This window comes from Leiobunum rupestre, chromosome 5 (genome assembly GCF_980474605.1).
Source record: "Leiobunum rupestre chromosome 5, qqLeiRupe1.1.hap1, whole genome shotgun sequence".
Lineage (NCBI taxonomy): Eukaryota > Metazoa > Arthropoda > Arachnida > Opiliones > Sclerosomatidae > Leiobunum > Leiobunum rupestre.
The window spans coordinates 60,337,021-60,358,242 of record NC_143388.1 but is presented as its reverse complement, the minus strand read 5'-3'; the positions used below and the strand labels follow the sequence as shown (position 1 = coordinate 60,358,242).

At 38.0% G+C, this 21,222-nt stretch overlaps 1 protein-coding gene and 1 long non-coding RNA gene across 2 annotated transcripts; one reads left to right on the top strand and one right to left on the bottom strand.

The window, feature by feature from the left end:
* The first annotated feature begins 3,600 nt into the window (after positions 1-3,600).
* Positions 3,601-4,349, top strand: LOC149945490 (uncharacterized). The gene is made up of 3 exons (XR_016481053.1): positions 3,601-3,815; positions 3,888-4,094; positions 4,162-4,349. It is a non-coding gene; the product is annotated as an uncharacterized LOC149945490 (long non-coding RNA).
* Positions 4,350-15,543: 11,194 nt separating this feature from the next.
* On the bottom strand, positions 15,544-17,626 carry LOC149945489 (uncharacterized). Its single transcript, XM_090174964.1, has 3 exons — positions 17,505-17,626; positions 15,904-17,409; positions 15,544-15,831 (listed from the first exon to the last, which is right to left on the bottom strand). Exons 2-3 carry the CDS (start codon positions 17,405-17,407, stop codon positions 15,692-15,694), a joined length of 1,644 nt encoding a protein of 547 aa, XP_090031090.1. The 5' UTR covers positions 17,408-17,409; positions 17,505-17,626; the 3' UTR covers positions 15,544-15,691.
* Positions 17,627-21,222: the final 3,596 nt, after the last annotated feature.

Below are 21,222 nucleotides of genomic sequence, written 5' to 3'. Positions count from 1 at the left end.
AATAAGGAACTAGAATTCGATATAGGTTCTACTTTCTTTACGTCACATCTATTCTGATAAGCTATTGGCTTATTTTGAATGAGAAATTTGAAAAAGCATCGTCTGCTCAAGAAATAACGTGTAAACTACACCCAAAGCTGCAGCTCGGCCCTAGTTCCAGACTTTTTGTACGAAGTCTTATCAGACTTTTGGTATGAGCGATTTGCGAACTATCCTAACTTTTAAAATCTTGCAATTTAGGCTTAGGTCTCTTGTAACTGGAACGCGCCGCGCGTGCAAAACAAATTTTTTCGTCTTCAGCAGCGGCGGACGCGTGCTTTTCGATTTCCCGAAATTTCTTTATTTTATTAAAAATTAACCACTCAATATTTTTTTATGCGGTTTTCGCTACAAATTTTAGTTTTTAATGGGCTATAGGGCTATCTAACTGGTTAAAGCTTCACCGTTCCCCTTAAAGGCGGAAATATTGGCGCGAAGGCAACGGATGTTCGATTGAATTGCGGAGATACGTTTATGAGGGTCATTATTGGTTCGTGGGCACATTACCCATCATGGATGCTGCTACTATATCAGTATTCTGTTTAAGAATCTCCTTGGTGAGGGATGTTTTAATGAAACGGCTGGTGCTGTGGATGATTACTTCGGATAATCTGTCTAAGTCTGCATCTGGCAAAGATTGGTAGAGTACGTCAGTAAGAATGTGTAAAAGTTTTGAAATAAATTTCTCAGTAATGGTATCTGAGTGAGATGAAGTGAGTGCATTTGGGTTAAGGTTCCATGAGTTCTGCCGTGCATTGTAGCCAGAGGCTACTCCAGGATTGGGTGAAGCTAGCTCCTGGAAGTTTGAAGCGTTGTAGTGGTATGCCTGGTAATTAAAATAAGAATGGAATGTTTTACTTGCTTTTGTAATAAGATATCCGCTATCTAACAGATTTTGATAGCTGTCTTCTATTACTATATTGGTGTCAACATTGTAGATAATTTCTTTATTCGCTAGTGCTGCTTGTGAACCTGTTCTTTTAACCGAGATAAGGAACTTCCCAAGACGGATAAGATTATTCGAGACTTTTTCTTGATCGCTATTAGACGGTTGGATAAAAAAATCGCCACTTGAAAAACATGGTGCCGTATCAGGCAATGTAGCCTACCTCGTATTTTTGTCTTTTTCTTTCTAGATTTTGTACATACAGCCCTATTAATTTATCCATGGCTAAATGAGCGTTATTTTAAAAATTGGTTTAAATATTTCGAAAAGAATAGAAAAAATTCAGAACTAAACACAATTTAAAATTTTATCAGTTCGCTGTTCTGGTTACAAGACTCAAATTTAAGGGAAGGGTTTTAAAATATATAAAAAGTAAGGAAAACCGATGGAAATTATTTTAGAAATATATTTCACTTTTGAAAATTCCAAAAACAAAACTCTTTAAACCTAAAACATTTTCAATATCTGCGCCTTCATGGATCTCAACAACACCCCCTTAAATCAACCTTTCAACTGCTTTAATAAAAGCATTTTTTATTTAATATAAATATCTCTCGTAACATACAGCATTTTTCAAAAGTACATTAAGAAGTAGTTATGAATTGGAAACATTTGGTATTTGTGAAAGTCGCCATTGTTAATACTTTCGATTTCGCCAAATATATGGCGTCATCTGAATAAATAAACCAATAGAATATGTTTTTATAAAATAAAAAATAAAAACAAAAAATGTTTATCTTACTTCACATGACGTACGTAATCTTAGCGCGTGTGCACGCGCCATTTACACGCGCTAAATAGAGTGCGGCATTCGAATTTCTCTGACGTCACGAGACATAGCTTAAACAGTATAATATTCCTCGCGACTCTTTCACGCGCTCCGAGACCTAAAAATTAGAAAATAGTGAAACGTTAAAACCAGAAGTGACTGTATTGGAAGACATTGTTTTATGTCCTGGCTATTTTCATTGTTCTTGGACCACACTTTAGCGATTAATTACGGAAATGAACACCCACTGGACAGTGTCGGATAAAGAGTCGTCACCATTAGTAAACACGTAAGTTAAACAAAACTTTCTTAGAATTTTAACTCCCTCCTACTAGGCCTACCATAGAACGGACCACAACGTTCGAACAGCCACGAAAGAAATATCGCTACTCTACGGACATTTTGGTTTACGTTATGATAGTTCCTTGATTTAACTACGGTAAAACTTATTAATCTGACTTACTACTATCTTTTCTTCATGGTGGAAGATTGGATTAATAATAGTTTGGCTATTGCCAATCCAAAGTAGATGTATTCGAACCTTTCCATTTCGGAGTACTGGCTTTATATTTGACTTACAAACACGCGTTTGGTCGAATTTGACTAACTAACGGTAATATTGGGCCACTAAATTAAATAAGAATTACTGACTTCAGGGGCGTAGGGACGTTCTAGAAGTTGGAGGGGGCAAAGGGAAACGAAAAATAGTCTGGAGAATGGTTTTGAATTTTTAATGGAGTGTACCTTCTTCGAATTCATGTGTACTTTTAACTACTGTGTAAATTGACGGGAAACGACTGAAATTTAAACACAGTTGAGGTTCTATACGATTTATATGCTTTTAAAATGAGAATTTGAGCCGTTTGAAGATTTCAACTGACCAAAAGGTTGGAGGGGGCAACAACATTAGTTGCCCCTCCCAGCAAAATTCTAGGGAGGGGCATTGCCCCCCCCCGCCCCCCCCCCCCCTGGTTCCTACGCCCCTGACTGACTTTGACACAATGCTGGCAGCGGGAATTAGGTTTTTGCCCAAAAGCGAAAGAATGGGCTCTGTTTCTAAACTTTGCGTCGTCCCTTTTAGACAAAAACCACCTTAACTATTCCTAGATTGATCAGAACAATTTTTTTGTCTTTTTGTGACGTCAAAACTATATCATTGTTCGTACGTGGCTATATACAAGTCAATAATTTCAGCTAGGGTGCGAAACACAGTTGAAGACGAGTTACTAAAAATTATCTTTTCCGAAACTCTATAAATGAGAAATCGGTTTGGGGCTTCTAGTAGACAGGTCAAAAACCTGTGAAGGGGAACTTGTAGGCTTGGGTGTAGTCTCACTAGTCTGTACACAATATAGCTAATTTTAGAGTCCAACTAGTTTTCGCTGCACGTTTTGTAGTTGGAACAACCGCTACAAACTTAAAATCCACCAAAACTATAATTAATGATTAAAAGTTCAATGAGTTTCTTTTATTATACAGGACACCAATGTTCAATGCATTTCATTTATTATACAGGACACCAAAACACCAATCGAAAGATGAAGACCCTCAAGATGGAAATCAAAGGAAATCAAGAAACGGTAAGTCTAACTTTAGTTTAACCACAAGATTGATTCAGAAAGGAGACAAAAATCAAGAGAAAAGCTATATTAACCATCGCCGCAACATTCCGTTGATCCTGGCCACATGGGCCAGAAGGGACTTTGAAACCGCTATAAACTTAAAATCCACCAAAACTATAATTAATGATTAAAAGTTCAATGAGTTTCTTTTATTATACAGGACACCAATGTTCAATGCATTTCATTTATTATACAGGACACCAAAACACCAATTGAAAGATGAAGACCCTAAAGATGGACACCAAAGGAAATCAAGAAAAGGTAGGTCTAAATTAAGTATAACCAGACTCACAAGATTGATTCAGAAAGGCGACAAAAGTCAAGAGAAAAGTGAAATTTACCGGCGCCGCAACATTCCGTTGATCCTGGCCACATGGGCCAGAAGGGACTTTGAAACCATCTCGTCGCGTGTACCCGAGGACGATCAGCCCCAACGGACGTAATAAGACACTATCTCAAATGCGACGCAAGATCTTGATCAATAGTTTTGACCTTTTCATTTATTATATAGGACACAAAAACAGCGGTCGAAGGATGAGGACACTCAACATGAAAAACCAAGGAAATCAAGAAAAGGTAAGTGTAAATCTATATTAACCAGCTTTTCAAGATTTTTTCAGAAGGGAGACCGTCACGAGGAAAGCGATATGATCAAATTATTGGACTCGGAAGAAACAAGCTCTTTGGACAGGCCTGAGGACGACCAACCATAGAGGACGTAATAACCACCGCTACAGTTTTAAAGGCCTCGAAACATTAGTTAAACTAGATTTTTTTTCGTAAAGGACATTAAAGGACTTTCCTAAAGATCAGCCAAAATTGTTCACGCGAAGAAGTAAAGCCAACAGATGCCAAACGAAGGTGGCTGAGCAAATTCAGAACCAAATCAGACTTCGAAAAAATGTAGAAAGGCCCTGAATTACGAAATTTAATAACTTTTGGAGTCTTTGGAACAAATATCAAAATTGTAGAAAGGCCCTGAATTACGAAATTTAATATCTTTTGGACCCTTTGGAACAAATATCAAAATTGGTTTTCTTAAAGATACTCAAACTAACTGTAATGAATCTTAAACATAAATATATATTCTTATTACGTTTTTTTTCTCAAGCCTTACTTACAATGTTAGTGTTTCGTATTAATATAGGTTTTCATTCAAATGTGTTAATTTCTAGTGCATTCAATAAACATTACTTTCTTAAATAGCAACTTCAGGAACAAATATCAAAATTGCTTTTCTTAAAGATAATATAATTAACTGTACTTAATGTTTTACATGTATATTTCGTTGACGCCATTGATACCATAACTTAGTATTAAGTAGTTAAGTTTTAATATTTAACTTAATTCTAATGTATTATTATATTGAGTGCATTTTGATAAACATTAATATATTAGATCACAACTTCAGGAACAAATATCAAAATTGCCTTTCTTAAAGATATAATTAATTGTCATTTAAGTTTTACATGTATTTTTTGTTGACGCTATAGTTACCATAACTCTTACTTAGAATTTAGTAGTTTAGTATTCATATTGGTTTTGATCCTAATGTTTTCTTATATAGAGTGCATTTTGATAAACATTATTATTTTAGATAAAAACTTGAGGAAGGATTATCAAAATTATTTTTTCTAAACAAAAACAGTTCAAAATATTATCTTAAATTTTCCTGAAGTCTTCCTTTTTTAAAAAGAATCCTTTAAATCGCTTTAGCCGCTTTTTTAAATGTTTCTCAAATTATTATCTATTTGCCTTTGTACCGTGTTTGTTGAAAAAGTTTAGTATTCCCTAAACAGTTTGTTTTAATTTCGCCGTCTTTTTAGACTCACCCCTTAGTTATAGAGGAATTGAGGTTGTTAATCTCACTCTTCTGGAAATTATGGTTTTAAAAAAGATTTGGAAATCATTTCTAGAAGGAGTTTTTATCTCACGCCCTCCTTTACTTCACGCTCGTCACTATAATTGACTGTTCGCCGAGATCCCCTCAAGCTTAATCCCTTCTTTATTGCCCGACCGTCGCCGGTCCGGTTCCTAAAAATAAAATGCCATACCAAGGGTACCAAAAGACCAATGTCAAAGTCAAGGTCGTCTTGACTCCCTCTTATATTTAATTGTATTCATTAAAAAACTCGTAGGTAATCTCTAAGCGGGTCAGTCCGGCGCCAGTGACAGCCTAGTTACGGTGACTTGTATTAGTAGATGAGAAACCGACACTGGCGCCAGTAGTCTGCAATTTTGACATTTTGTGTTGTATTGTATTTGGAAATAATTGGTTGTATTTTTGGGGTTTTTCTAGTGTGCACGGGGAAATTCTTAGTTAGGATAGTTTAGAAGAAGCCGCAGAGATTAGAGATGCCAGTGCCATCCTGCCTAAATGCCATCGTAGATATCTGTCAATACCAAAGTTTTTTGTTGCGCGCGTTTACCGGTGGTTTTAAATTTCTTACCCCTTTTGACCATTGGTCGGGGACAACTCCACCTTCAGCCATGATTGAACCTAATAATCAAAAATTAAATTCAAGTGACCCGTAGGTCCCGTGGTCTATTGGTACAAAACCATGGAGCGCGGCCAGAGAGTAAATCTTTTTCAAAAACTTCTGAGGTTTGTCATTACAACCTATCGGTTGTTTACTGAACCACCGAGCTCGAATATGCTCTAAAGGCTGGTTCACACGGGCAGTGTTTTCCTGATTTTCTCAATTTTCTCGTTTTACCACCTTTTTCCGTTGTTCTGGCGCTCGGGAACACGACTGTACACACGGACAAAATTAAACGGATTTTATCACAGCGAGCGCTGCCGGGGAATGATAAAACGGATAACCTTTTTTTTGAGGGGCGTTGGGCTCGACCAGTCAGCGAGCGTTATGCCGTCACGTGGTAGACGCAAAAATTCTTAAGCCTATTTTTAAAGAATTTCAAAATCCCGTGACAGCGAAACGCTCGCTGATTAGTCGAGCTCAAAGTGCTTCAGAAAACCGGGAAAAAAAGTAGAGATATTTCAACATTTTTTTCTCCGTTTTCTCGTTTACCGGCAGCGCTGACGGCGGAAAAATCCGTTAAATTTTGTCCGTGTGTACAGTCGTTTTCCCGTGCGCCAGAACAACGGGAAAGGGTGGTAAAACGAGAAAATAGAGAAAATCAGGAAAACACTGCCCGTGTGAACCAGCCTTAAGTCATTGCATCTCCACGAATCTTCGACGTTTCTCGCTGGACGAAAAACTCTCAACTCTTCGAGCGTCGCCTAAAGCGCATTCACACTATCCAACTTTAGCCCGACTAGTCAGGTCAGCTTTCGCGTTCATACTATCCAACTCGTCAGCTTGGTGTTGGATGCGTTTTGTCGGGTAGTTTAGTTCGAACCTTAGACGCATGAGGTCGTTTATATATCATTACCAATCAGAGAAAGGAAATTTAGGTAGAAGCTGTCTGCTTGTTTTTCTGATTTGGGAATGTTGGCTTTGGCTCAATATTGTGGCTGGTTAAATTTATTGTTTTGAGTGATAGTAAACATGGAGTCTGATGAAAAAAGAAAATTGCTTTATTAGCTATTGTTTTGATACAGGCTCCTTTTGTTTAGGAGGCATTATTGTCTCAAGCCTAGCTAAACACACACAGGCTTCAATATGCTTTTCAGTATTCCTTGGCAATAAAACATTTCACAATTAGATTAATTCTGTTATAATTAAAAAGGGAAAGAAATAGTTATAAAATTAACGGTTTCTTTTACTATCAAACTTTCTACACACAAGGATCAATACGTCGAAAAGTGTATAAAAAAAAACCTAAATTTAACTCACTGCGACGTCACTTTTCTCGGTTTCTATTGGCTGCTGCCACCTGACTAGCTAGTCTGCCTGATTTGAATCGCCTCTCTTCCCGATTCAAAGTCGGAAGCTTCCCCGACAAAAATCTTATCAGGTGAAGCATTCACATTACCGGACTTGTCGGTCAGACAAAAATCGGGCCGCTCGTCAGCTGACTAAAGTTGGATAGTGTGAATGATCCTTTAGATGTCTTACTCACGACCACAACGTAGTCCCTTCACCGTAATGGGTTTGGCCACACCTTCGATGGACTTCGTATCATAGTGAAAAGATAAGTAATAAGTTTAAACCGAAGTTTCAATATCATGGCAGATGGCACACAAATTAGGTTAGGTGAAAATGGATCGAAATGGGGTTTAGCTTAGGTGGTTTATTAGTAGTTTTTAGTTTCCTTTCATTTAAGAGTGTGCATGTTTTAACCATTGTTATGTCGAGTAAGTGTTTAAAGTTATTTGCCTAGTAATAATTAAAATTGGTCTTTTGGTATGGCAATTTATATTTCCTTATTTCATCTCTACCCACAAATTCAAATAGTAGCGTATTCCGGGCAGTCGGTCAGAGTAGTAGTAAAATAATAGTAACAATTAGCCAGATCTAATAGAACGGTCAGGGGATAAAAATGGTTATAGCTACCAGTACTTCTTCTCGATTGAATGAATATCGGTTGGATCTGTGACGTAACCAGAGGCACCACATTTTTAATAAATACTCCAGCGTAACATTGTCTTACCTTTATAGGCTTCAGGAATAGCTAAATTTGCAATTTTCCGTTCGAAAATGCGAATATCAAACAACTATCGTTTTACTATGTGCCTTTCCCAAGCCTTATCTAATTTTGGTAACTTTGAATGAAAACGATGAAACCACATACCTTCCATGTTACCGTTGTTATTACAACCATACAAAGTAACAATTTTTAAGATAAAATGTCGAAGGCACAATTTTGTTGTTTTGGCACCAGGAGTAACATTTCCCGCTTGCGGCTTTGTACAGATTCTTTTGTAGACTACTTTGTAGTAGTACTACTACTAAGCCTAGGTTTACCAGTTTCAAGTTTCAATCTGTCAACATTCTGTAGCAGACTTGGAAATAGTGAAATTTTTTACGGGGGCCCTGCGGGCTCCCGACCCCCCTTAAGTTTATTTTTATTGAGAGCCACTGGCCCAAGCGGGGGGGGGGATTAGGGGGAAAAATTTAAAATTAGATAGGGAAAATTGGAAAATAAAAATTGGTTACGTTACTTACATAACATTTATTAACTATAAAACCAGCAAGTATATTATAATATCACACATAGTCATTTGTAACGCTAGATCCCGCTCTCGTATAGGGTACAAATCATGTTCCAGACATTTCCGTAAAATGTTTAATAAATATTTTTTAATTAAATTGAGAGCCCCGGTGGCCCGCAACCCCCGTTCGAATGATTTATTTTAAGAGCCCACTTATTTTTATTAAGAGCCATTGGCCCCAAGACTCCCGCTAATTCCAAGTCTGTTCTGTAGGGTGGAAAAATACATTTTACGACGAAGTAGGGTACGCGACGGAAGATAATTTATATATGATTTAGAATATTAACGGAAAGGTTTAATTGTTTGATCCTATTTATTTAGAATGTATTATAACAATGCATAGTGTTTTATATAATTTATATTTCATTAAATTGAATGATATTATTAGTCTTATTTGATAATTTACTTACTGAAATGAAATATACAAATTCCACACGGAAAAAGTTCCAACTTAGGGTCGCGTTTTGGTTTTTCGAGTGGTCATAATTTACCCACATATAGGCCTAGTACTAGAGAATGCACAGTATGCCTATGCTGACGTTTCAACCATTCAATGTGTGTTTTTTAGGAAATTAGAGTGTAGGAAAAACTACACCGTCATGCAATGACTTCGTGCTAGGGTTTTGGATATTTATCGTCGGTCTTACAGAACGACGTTTTACATTTCTAAAAAAATTCAGGAAAGATACTGAGGTCTATATTTAGTACATTAAGTTTAGTCTGTTTAGAACCTCACTGGCTTTAAACATGGTTTCCGAGACTGTCTGGTTTAAACAGGGGCGGCGATTAGCATTTTCCCCAACTGTTGGAGCAATAGTCGCTGGTTCTTTTCAATTACACGACTCCCTCGAAACTAAATCATTGTTATAGATTTTCCAATTTGCCGCCCCCTCCCCCTTCGATCCCTAGAAGCGGATTAGAAATGTGGTTGATTTGCACCCCTATTTCCAGCCGTTTAAGTGTTTTTTTTGTTTCATAAATTTTCAATTTTCAACCTCCCCCTCCCCTTGCGACTCGTCTGCATGGCCCGGACTATTCGTATTGCTTTTATGGAACACGTACATTGAAGAATCTTATGGGCGCTCCTTTCATTTTGAGCGTATTTTAAGCATTTAAAATATCACAAATTGAAAATGAGAGGAGCGCCAATTTAAGCGATCCAAAAAGAGTGAAATGTTAGGATCAGCAGATCTCAAGCTAGTGAGTGCGAGCGAGATATAGCAAAAGTAACACAGTAAAATAAGTATGACACTTCCCATTCATTCAGTGCAAAATTATTAAATGATAGTCGGTTTCGCCAATGCAACGTAAATCATTATGTGACAAACATTGTAAGGACTAACAAGCTTCTGCGAATTGCTCCTTGTGTTTGGAAACTGCCAAGTAACGAAATCGCGGCTTGATGCAGCCAAGGCTCAATGAAAATTTAAACGCTTTTAAAACTGTAATGATGCATTATTCGCTGAAGTTTTCACGCCACTTCTTGAGTGTGTAGCGTCTGCTAGAATCAAAAATGTGTAAAGCTGGCACTCAATGCTGTTCTGTTTTGAATTGTAATAATAAAGCAATTACCTCTTACTGTTTTCTTCTGCCGTTAAAAGAGGTCGTACCCGTAGTTTTCGGTCGCAAATTGAATCGTAGTATAAAAAATAACTAAACATTCGTTTAATTTCAGAAGGTAGTTATTTTCGAATTTGAAACATATATAGTACAGGAAAAAAAGGTTTTGACCCGCAACAAATTAACACAAAGCTGAAGGATTCCTACTTTATAGATTTTGGGGCGCTCTTTCACGTGGTGTGGTCTCCGGTGTTCTCCCATTAATTGGTGTTATTTCCGCGATCTTAGAAAATGGCGGCCAAAATTCAGTAAAAATTCAATATCTCTCGTATGGCTTATCCGATTTACATGAAAAAATACTTAAAATGTTCACGGTATTTAGTCATATTATGCACCGGAAGTGCGTAATTATGCTTGATATGTTAGGCCACTTGGAAAGAATTGTGGATTTATTACTTTTTAGAAGTTACGTAAACTATCAAATTCCACTTATTCTTTTTAGGCACAATCCCGGCAGTATGGAATTATTTACATATAATGCTAGGGTATAATTTGGTGCATTGGTCACACGTCACGTGTAGTTAAGAGCAGTGAAATTACGATTGGATAGCACCATAGATTGGAAAGCTTATACTCGATACTATGCCCACAATAGATGAAAGTCTAAAGGAAAATATCAATCGTAAACACACGGAGTAAATGTTTAATGTAATACCTACTGAGGAGATGCAGGAGTGTTATGAAGTACGAAAAATATCTTCACGTTTTGAGACTCTGAAAGAAAACATAAGCAAGACAAGTTGAGCATCTAAATTATGGGTATTATATTTTGAGCTTGTTGAAGTCATGCGCTTGTTTGTTAGAGCCGAGTGGAGTGGACATTGGTCTTTACACTTATACTGTGTTCAAAAAATGTTGCGTTATTTACACGCTTCGGGACATTTAGCTTACGCCAAATCAGCTCACCTATACCTACAGCAAATTTCTGAACTCGAAAACTCAATGTCGTTGGAAGAGTTTAACAATTTCTCTAAAAATGGGTATTTTACGTGACGTCAAAGACTCGTCAAAACTTTATGGATGGTTAAGAGACCACTCGCCATTTAAGATAGAGTCTTCCCTGGTGTCTCTTGCTTCAGGTTTAATCGCAGATACTACGATAAATAGTGATTCAGCTTTAGAAGTAGGTAGTGAATCCATAAAGCGCATGGTAGGAAAGACGTTTTTTGAAGTGAAGCTACGAAGAAATGACAAAGTATAAAACCATTAGCAGCGATGAAAAATTCAGTTTGATTTGACGAAGACGAGGTAATTGTAAACCCACAGCAACTTTTTGGTAGAATTGCCAGTGCCTTACAACGCGGAGCAAATTTAGAGACATATCTTCAATTTGAGCTGTCACCAATCGCCCCGGCACTCTTTGACGAAATTTCGTTTAGGAAAACAAACAAAGCTACTCTAGCCAACATACTAGAAGAAAATAGTTCATCAAACCAATCGAACTTGGATTTCAATCCTTTAGTCGTATAGATGGTGGGTTTCTACTTCACCGAGTAGTGTGGCCTCGTCCATGCACTTACGGTGAAGTTCTTTCCCTGTATTTAGAATTTGTTAAAACACATTATGGTACTAATGCCACTATAGTTTTTGGTGGATACAACGAAACACTAACGACAAGAGGTGAGGAGCGACGTAGGAGATATTCTAAAATGATGGCTACTGACATGAAAATAGAGGGCAATATTCGATATCTCAAGAAACATTCCTGAAAAATCCTCGAAACAAGCAGTCTTTTATTGAGAACTTGTTAACCAAGTTCCAGGAACACGGATTCACAGTAAAGCAAGAGAAAGAAGATGCCGATACCCTTATTGTTAACACTACAGTTGAATTAGCGCTTGAAGAAATTCACGAAAATATAGCGCTGGTCGGAGAAGACACTGACTTACTGGGTTTGCTAATTGCGCTTTCGCGTCCCACGTTTAAAAGTAATATTTATTTCGTAAAGCCAAAACACGAAAATAAATCCGATAAAATTATTAAAATAAAAGACGTTCAAGAGACATTAGGTGATATTACTCAGATTTTACCGTTCCTTCACGCTATGACTGGCTGCGACACAACATCAGCACTTTATCGACAAGGAAAGAAAAAGGCGTTTCATATTTTAAAGAAGAACGAAGAACTTCGACAAGCCGTAAAAATATTTTGCTTGCCTAGCTCAACCCATGACGAAGTGTCTAGAGTCGGTTAAATGTTTTTGTTGAGACTTTATGGAGCAAATGAAACGGATACATTGGACGGACAACGGTTCCACGCATTTACAAAAGCAACCGCTGGGTCTTCTCATCTTCTATAAGCTCAAATTTTGAGCTAGCATCACTACCACCAAATAGCGCAGCTGCGAAACAACACTCATACCCAAGGTTGGTAAAATACTGCGTATAAAAAGGTTAGCTCTTTCGACGGGGTCTGTAGAGAAGCGCTTCAGCGGGTACGTTGGGGGGCTTGGCAACTACCGGCCCACCTTCAGTGACGTCGCTGGTTGACAGGAAACCAGAAACAAGCCGCGGGGAGGGTAGTAGAGCGCGAAGAGAGGAGAGACTAGAGAAATCAGTCGCATTCCTAATAAAAGAAACCAGAAAAACTGCGGTATAGAAAATAAATACGTGCAGTCGTTTTCCCTTCAGTTTTACACTTGTTTTTGGCACTTTATATAAATTTCTGTAAGTATTTTATTCTCTAAATTTTAAAACTTCCAGTATTAGCTGACATTAAACCCAGAACTTTTATAAGCTTATAGCATAGGGCCTAGGCCTAATATTATTATAAATTAATAGTGAAATTGTAAAAGTGATAGTTTTAAGGTAAAGTTGGAAAGGAAATTAAGATTTAAATTTTTATCAATAACCTAACGTATGCCATTATTTTCAAAATATCCAAGAGATATTGTTTTTGTTATTTAAAAATGAGAACTAGAATTAAATATTTAAATTCAAAAAATATAACTGAGGCCCAAGAGGGCCAAGACAGGAGAAAAGATAAGAAAACTAAAAAATTAAATAGCTTAGTTTAAAATATAAGCTGCCTTTTTGTTCAGTTGACAGATTTAAACGGAACAATATAATCCTTTTTTGATGAATTTCAAAATGTGCCTTTTCATTATTAAAATGTTCCTATTTTTTATTTTAATAAAAGTTTTATCAACAAATATAGTTCTTTCTTCTGACCACGTCCGACCACGATAATTGAAAAACCCAAAAATAATTCCAACGTATTTATATTCTTTCACATTCTCCCAAGATTATGCAAATTCACCACATTTTTGCACAGATTTTTTTTACCTATGACAGACAAACTACACGGTACTTATAAGACACCCTACTCTCCGTGTCTACGGGAAAACCGTCAACCAACAACGTCACTCGCGCGGTAGAAAGAGAGCCAGCGAGTTTTCTCAAAAGGAACGCCGAGCAAAAACGCGAATGCGCTCCCCTTGACTCATACCGTGCGTGTCTTTCAGCAAGTTCAAACTTGGCTAGGTAACGGCCTCAACGCAACAGATTGGGGTTGGAAACAAACAGGTGGGTAGTGAACTTCGTCCCAGCATAACCACTCTTGAACCAGCACCGGCCGAGATTCTTCAGATGATCTCTTGTAAATGCAAAGACGTCTGCGATTTGAAATGTGAATGCCGAAAGATTGGTGTAATCTGTTTCTCAATTTGTAGGCGATGCGAGGGAATATCTTGTACCAATGAAAGTAGAGATTTCGATACGGAACTTTTAGATGAGGATGCCAATGAATAGATATTTTTCATAATATCTATTAAAAATAGTTTGTGCTTGATATGTAGGTTTTATTTTATAACGTTTTCTAGAATCTTTACTAGACAATATGAAAGTAAATTGTTCCAAAAATATGTCTTTAATTAATAAAACTAAAGTTGATGTAACATTTATTTTTCCCACCATTATATAAAATGGAGGAAACTATGTCAGTGTTTCAAGAATAAAAATTCTACCTAAGACATGCTTATAACGTTATATTATGCTTATAACGTCGATAATTACCAAATTTGTGAAATTGGTCTTAGCTTCCGGCTCAAATTACGCACATCCGGTGCATAATATGACAAAATACCTAAGAACATAAAAGATGCGACATATACATGTAAATTGGATAAGCCATACGGAAGATATTGAATTTTCACTGCATTTTGGCCGCCATTTTCCAAGATGGCGGGAGAACACCGGAGACCACACCACGTGAAAGAGCGCCCCAAAATCTATAAAGTAGGAAACTTTCAGCTTTGTTTTAATTTGTTGCGGGTTCACCTAAATTTTGAGCTAACTTTCCTCTACTGATAAACGTGTTTTTGCTCGTATTGATAACGAACTGAAACCGGCAGCTATTTTGCAAACGGATAGGACGCAAGAACGTACCTGATCCAAAACTTCCGATTACGCAATCGTTCTACGACAGACTATCATTAAAGGGAGTACCTAGTAAATACAAAAATCGTCTGCTTAAACTCGTTTTTGGGTAACTAGCGCCAAGCACTCCTAGCTTTGTTAAACCTGGTGGCAGACATGCAAAATTCGTTGATCCACCATAAACATTTAACTACGTACTCCCTTTAAAAACAATGTTCAGTGTGGCTTATAGCTCTCACTATATTTATGTTTATTCAACTAGAAAACAATTAACTTATTTCATATTCAGTAAGAATTTATCTCATTATAAGAAACATAACGATTCCAAAACGAGTGTAGTGTAATCCAAACGAAAACTTTTATTCGTCTGTCCTGGATTACCGGAAGAGTAATATTGTTCGAGATAAAGTTCGTTGGGAATTTATCGCCTCGTGTCTCTACTCTCCAAGGTGAAAACGAAAAATAATAATTGGCAAAAAGTCAGTTAAATGGTTAACATTAATGGTTCGATAAGTTTGCTTCTTTTTCTCAATAGCCATGATTCTGAATAATACACGATTTACCATTAAAATTAAGGTCTAGTATTTTTTTATAAAAGGAAAGTTTCGGCCGGAATAGCCTCCAACAATTAGTCAGCTATTCCGGCCGAAAGTTTCGACCGTTATAGCCACATTATAGTTGAAAGCTATTCCGGCCGCAATAGTCTGGGGGCTAATGCGGCCGGAATAGCTTCGGCCAACATAAAAACGAACTGTTGGCCAAGTAGGATACGACTACTTGCCGTTGCCGCGCCTACACTGAAACTTGGTAAATTTCATATAATCTCCGATTTTCCCAAGTTTATTTACATCCATAGATGTTTTACTTAGGTTTACCAAACATTTCCTTTCGGGGTTTTATAAGTTCCAAGAAAGTCTACTTAACTCCAGAGTTGGAACCAAATCGGTGAGTTACACCTCGGATAAAATTAAACTATGTTATGCAACCACATACGAATTACAACGTTAGACTTTAAAGTATACAGGCTCGTAATGAAATAATTATGAGGTGAATTCAAGTTCTAAAAATTTATTAGAAATATTTACAAGACTAGAGTTCATAACATGGTACAATAACAAAGCGAAGTTACCATTGAAAATTTAAAAATGTATTTACAAGAACCGACAAGTAATTTCTAAAATAAATAGGGAGTAAAAGAAGCTACTGGGGCCCCAAGAACCCAGTTGGCATCCCAAATGCGGATGGAGGTGGCACAATCACTTGCGGGACTGATTTACCAGTTTCAATTAGCTCCAATTGAACCGATGGAATTTCTTGGGCAAGAGGGATATCCATAGGGGCTGCAATGAGCAAGAACAGTATATTAGCTGATCAACTTCAGAAAACAAGTTTTGTAAGAACTTTATACATACCCATGGCAGGACCGTAGTGTTCCACCGTTTCGCTGACACCACTGGTTACTGATACCTGCCCTTCGACCCGAGGAACGCTTGTCAAACTCTTGCCGACTCCCACCACCGCATTTTGGGCAGTCTTAGCCCAAGTTGCTCCGATGGCCATTTTTCCACCTGCAACAGTTTTCTTTCCAGATGCTAATTTTGCGCTACCAACTTTAGCTCCCGCTGATACGATTGCTTTTCCCGCTGTTAGCTTGGCGGATCCGATTCCGGAGACTATTTTCCCAACTCCCACCTTGACTCCGATTAGTTTGGCGCCACCGAGACCACCGACCAGTACTTTACCGCCGACGATTTTGCCAGCCCCAAGGACCATCGCTTTCTTGGCTAATCCTAACCCAGCGACTTTTGTACCGATGATGACTTTCCCTCCAACCAGGGCCGCTCCTCCGAGACCGACGGCAGTTTTCTTGGCGATTGCGAGTTTAGCAGCTCCGACGGTTAGTTTAGTTCCAACGATCAGTTTACCGGCGACCAGGGCCTTTCCACCGACGACAGCAACTCCGCCGACAACAGCTTTTCCTCCAGCAACCGCTAGTCCCGCTTTACCAAGAGTGACTTTCCCAATGACTCCGGCTCCCGCTTTAGCTACAGCTATTTTACCACCGACCAAAGCTTTTCCTCCGATGAGAGCAGCTCCACCAACCTTCTTTGCGAGACCAAGACCAGCGGCTCCAACTAACGCTTTCGTTCCAATGATTACTTTGCCTCCAGCGACAGCTAATTTAGTTCCCGCGGCACCAGCAGCTAATGTGCCGGCGACCAGAGCTTTTCCTCCGACGACAGCAACTCCGCCAATTTTTTTAACGATCCCAAGACCAGCGGCTCCAACAGCCACTTTAGCACCAACCACAGCTTTTCCTCCGGCAACAGCTAGTCCCGCTTTACCAAGAGCGACCTTTCCAAGGACACCGGCTCCCGCTTTTGCTACAGCAACTGTACCTCCGACGACAGCTTTTCCACCAGCAACGACCAATTTGCCTTTACCAAGAGCGACTGTCCCAACGAGCCCAGCTCCGGCTTTGGCCACAGCAACCGTCCCACCGACCAAGGCTTTTCCTCCGGCAACGACAACTTTGGCTTTCCCCGCTGCGACAGTTCCGACGACTGCGGCTTTAGCTTTTCCGAGGGCGATCTTACCACCAGCGACGGCTTTTCCTCCAGCAAGGACTAATTTGCCTTTTCCGACAGCTACTTTTCCCACGAGCCCAGCCTTAGCTTTTCCTAAAGCTACTTTCCCAGCTACGACTTTTCCTCCGAGAAGGACGGGGATTGCTATGGCCTTTTTAGCCAAGATACCTTTCCCGATGCCCAGAGTGAGTCCTCCTCCAATCAGACCCTTCTTGGCGATAGCACCTCCAACAAGCCCTTTCGTCAACAGGAAAGAAGAGACTTGGAATTCTTGAATCAAGAGGCCGAAGCACAGGAATACTAACAAACTCTTCATATTAGCGTCCATGACTGTATTAAAAAACATAAGAAATGATTTTAAGTTCAATAATAATTAACTTAACGATAACTAACATTTCAAAGTTAGTGAAGGAAGCTTTACTTACCAAAATTCAAGTATGCAAACGGATATTGAAAATGTACCACTACAAACGACCTTCGAACCAAATGAAGGAATTCAGCTAGGAAGGCTATTCAAGTGTGAGATCTGTTGGTTGATTGAAAGGCCGATCGCCTTTTTATAATGGTTAAAATGCACACGCCAAGTAGCTTCGTCCAATCACGGGGCTTCCGTATCGAGTGGGTTCCGTAGTTATCCCCCCTCCTTGGATTACTGCCAATTTATGTGCGTATGAAAACGAAGGCCTACTTGATATTATTTTAAATACATTTAGTCATAAAAAAATCGCTCGCTAACATAGGCTCCACGCTGTGAAGAGTAATAAAAGAAATGATAATTAGGGTTACGAGGGTAGTATAAAAGGCTTCTTTTTTCACATTCTTTTTTGATTAAAATTAAGGAAATAAAATCGAATTTATGAAGTTGTCAGTTTACATAAAAAGTAAAAGATTACGGTAAACTAAAAACAATGAGCATTATTGTTCTAATCTGATTTAAATAAGTTTGTTTAATTTAAATCAATCTCATTTAAATCGTGAGTGAAATCAAGTTATTACATATTATTTATATCACCAATTATTCTTTAATGTTTATACGACAAATTGGCAAGCCAAAATATACCTCTCCTCGGAAGAATTACTTTTTTTCAGTGAAACGTGGTTCTGTGGTAGAACGTTCAGCTGTCGTGCAAGAGGGCTCGAATCCCGCTCGATACTAACGCAAATTGAATAAAATCTACATTACATATTGCAAACTTCGCGGTTTTTCACTTATGCCCATGACTTTATTCCAAATTGGGTAGCCAGGGTCTACAGAAGAGGTTTAAGTGTATAAAGCTTAGATCAGCCGCCACTATCGTCTGCTATTTATAATTTAAAAATATGTACGAGTGTTAAACAAATTTAATTTCATTAGCCAATCAAACTGTGCTATTGCTACTCCACTGGGTCTGGATATTTCTTATTATTTCTTTCGTTGAGCCGATATTTTGTGTTACTTAATTAATTTGTGACCAGCTCCTATTTCAACAAAATTTTAAGAAATTTTAAAAATTACGCAATTTATAAAAATAGGGATAAAATACTTTAATTTTCATGTAATATCATTAGTAACCTTTCTTCACCACTGACCAATTAGTATAAGGATTAGGCCATCTACATTACTTTTCTGGTGATATTGGATTTAATTTGGATTCCGAAAGTCAGTGGGTGAAATTTTTGTCCTTCTGTCTTGCAAAGACTAACTTATTCTACGACATAACATCATCTTCCCTTAAGCTTGGGAGAGTGGGGGAGAGAAGTTAATCGAACAGACGACTTTATGACGTCAATGAAGTGTGTCTTCACAAGATGGGGTGATTTTCACCCATCGACTTTCGTACTTTGAATATGATTGTGCAACAATTGCTCAGTCATATTCAAATTCAACCAAGCCGATAATATTCGTAAAATGTAGGTTATTGTTATTTTGTTCTATACTGTCACATTCCCAAAAGATGAAAAGTTCAAAATATATTTATTGGAAGTTTTCAACTTCCTTTACATTTATGAGTAATTTTGTCTAATTAATTTATCTCAGAAACGATAATGCATTATTTATTATAGAAAAAAGATCAGCTTCGCTGATGAAAAAGAGGATATATAGGTTACCGTGTACATTTCACTGCGGCCAAGAAGGGACAGAAATTTGAGTTAATAATTAGTGAGATCCAAGAAGGAACATTTTGGATCCATATATTTTTGTTCTATCAATATGTTTTACAAAAAATTATTAAAAGTTTCAATAAATTTACCACATTTATGAATAAAAATGTTCCTATTGGTAATACAATTTTCATTTTCAGCCCATACAGGGTGTCCGCTAAAAAACGATCCATAGTTAATATTTGAAAAGTTTTTTTTAGGAATTTGATATCTTCAGATCGTATAGCACGCGCAGGCTGGTCATTGGGTAAAAAAAACTCAATGACCTTGAGCCATGTCCTCAAGATCATTCAAAAACTATGTTGAAATCCATTGGGTTAAGATACTCCTTTCCAATTAGTAATGTGTGCGATATCGCATTTTAGGTCCAATTGGTTCGGAACCGTTGTAAATTGCCCAATAGGAAGCCTAGCTCTTGTGTTTTGATATTTTTGTAGGTTATTGAATTGTACCTTGAATTTCTCAGCTTACAGTATTTTTTCGAGTATTTTCACAGCTAAAAACTGCACATATGCTGCTACCACCACTCATTTCAGAGTTTAATCTAAAACCAAAGTAACCCGGCCCGAGAAAATTTTTAAATTTCGTAAACCCGACCCGACCATGCCCGCCAAAATTATAAATTTCAAAAACCCGACAAGACCCGGTCCGAAAAAAATTAAATTTTTTTAAACCCTACCTGGCCTGGCCCGATAAAATTGAAAGCCAGTCCAACAGGTAAAATTTGCACTTTTTATGTTTATAGTATACGCTTGTACTTAATGCTAGAGCGGGCTCATTATTCAAGCTTTGTCAGTAGATGGCGCTTGGAGCACTTTGAGAAACGGTTAAAAATTAGTGAACGTGCCAAGAGAAAGATTAACACGTGATAATGATTCGCTTTCTGTATGTAGAGATTTGCTGTCAGGGCCGCCTCTACTCTAGGGATATGTATGTTAACTTTTGAAATTAAAGGTTTTGGTTTGATTATTGTATAGTTGAATTTAGACAACGGACATACAAAGGCTGACCGTTGGGGATCGCAAAGGCCTTAAGAAATAATTTAGCCCAGGGCCCCAAAAGGTCTTAAGACGGGCCTGTTTGCTGTTGTGAATAAACTAAAAACTCGAGGGGCTGATCACTCCGCGTAATCGGTGTACAGAGCCGTACCTTTGACTGTACTAATGGGATTACGCGTAATCTTTGAAGTCCTTGCCTTTGGCAGTGCTAATCTAAGCGTAATCCGGTGTACAGACTTTCTAAGAGTGGTTAGCCCCTCGTAAAAACTTGTAGGCCCGATCACGAATATATACAAAGCCCGAGCCAACCTGGTCAGTTTTATGTAAAGAGCCCGACCCGGCCCGGTCCGAAAGAAATTATAAAATTAAACCCAACTCGACCCACTACGCCAAAACTTCGATATCGGAAACACGATCGGCCTCAAGGCAGGCTCGGGTCGTGTCGGGTCGGTAAGCCCGCCTTTATCGGGCCCAAGACTCATCTCTACTAGCAGGGAAAGTCAAAAATCCGCTTAATTTCCCAAAGCGCTACAGTGATGGAAGGAATAGTTTTTTATGTTAAAATCGACACTACCTAAACAATATACACACGTGGGTAATACACTATTGCAACTTTAAATAACTCTCTGGACCTTACCACTAAAACTTTTGTGTGGACCCTTGCTTCCCAATTTCGAATAAAGCCATGGGCATAATCGAAAAAAAGCTCATCTGCCTCCCCCCCCCCTGAGCCCACGTTTGAATATTTTTTAAATCTAAAATCCGATATAATTGATCTTCATCGTTTTTTTATTGATTTTTAAACATTTTATGCCTCTTTGCCCCAGAAAAATATAATAATAATTTGCGTGCAGCGATACTGTAAACTAAAATTTTAATTATCCTAATAAAATTGAATTACTACTATTAATTTAGTTTGTTCCGAAATGACATTGCTAGATAACCTACTTTTGCACATTTTCGTATATACATTAATCAATTTTTTAAAGTAATAACTTGATTT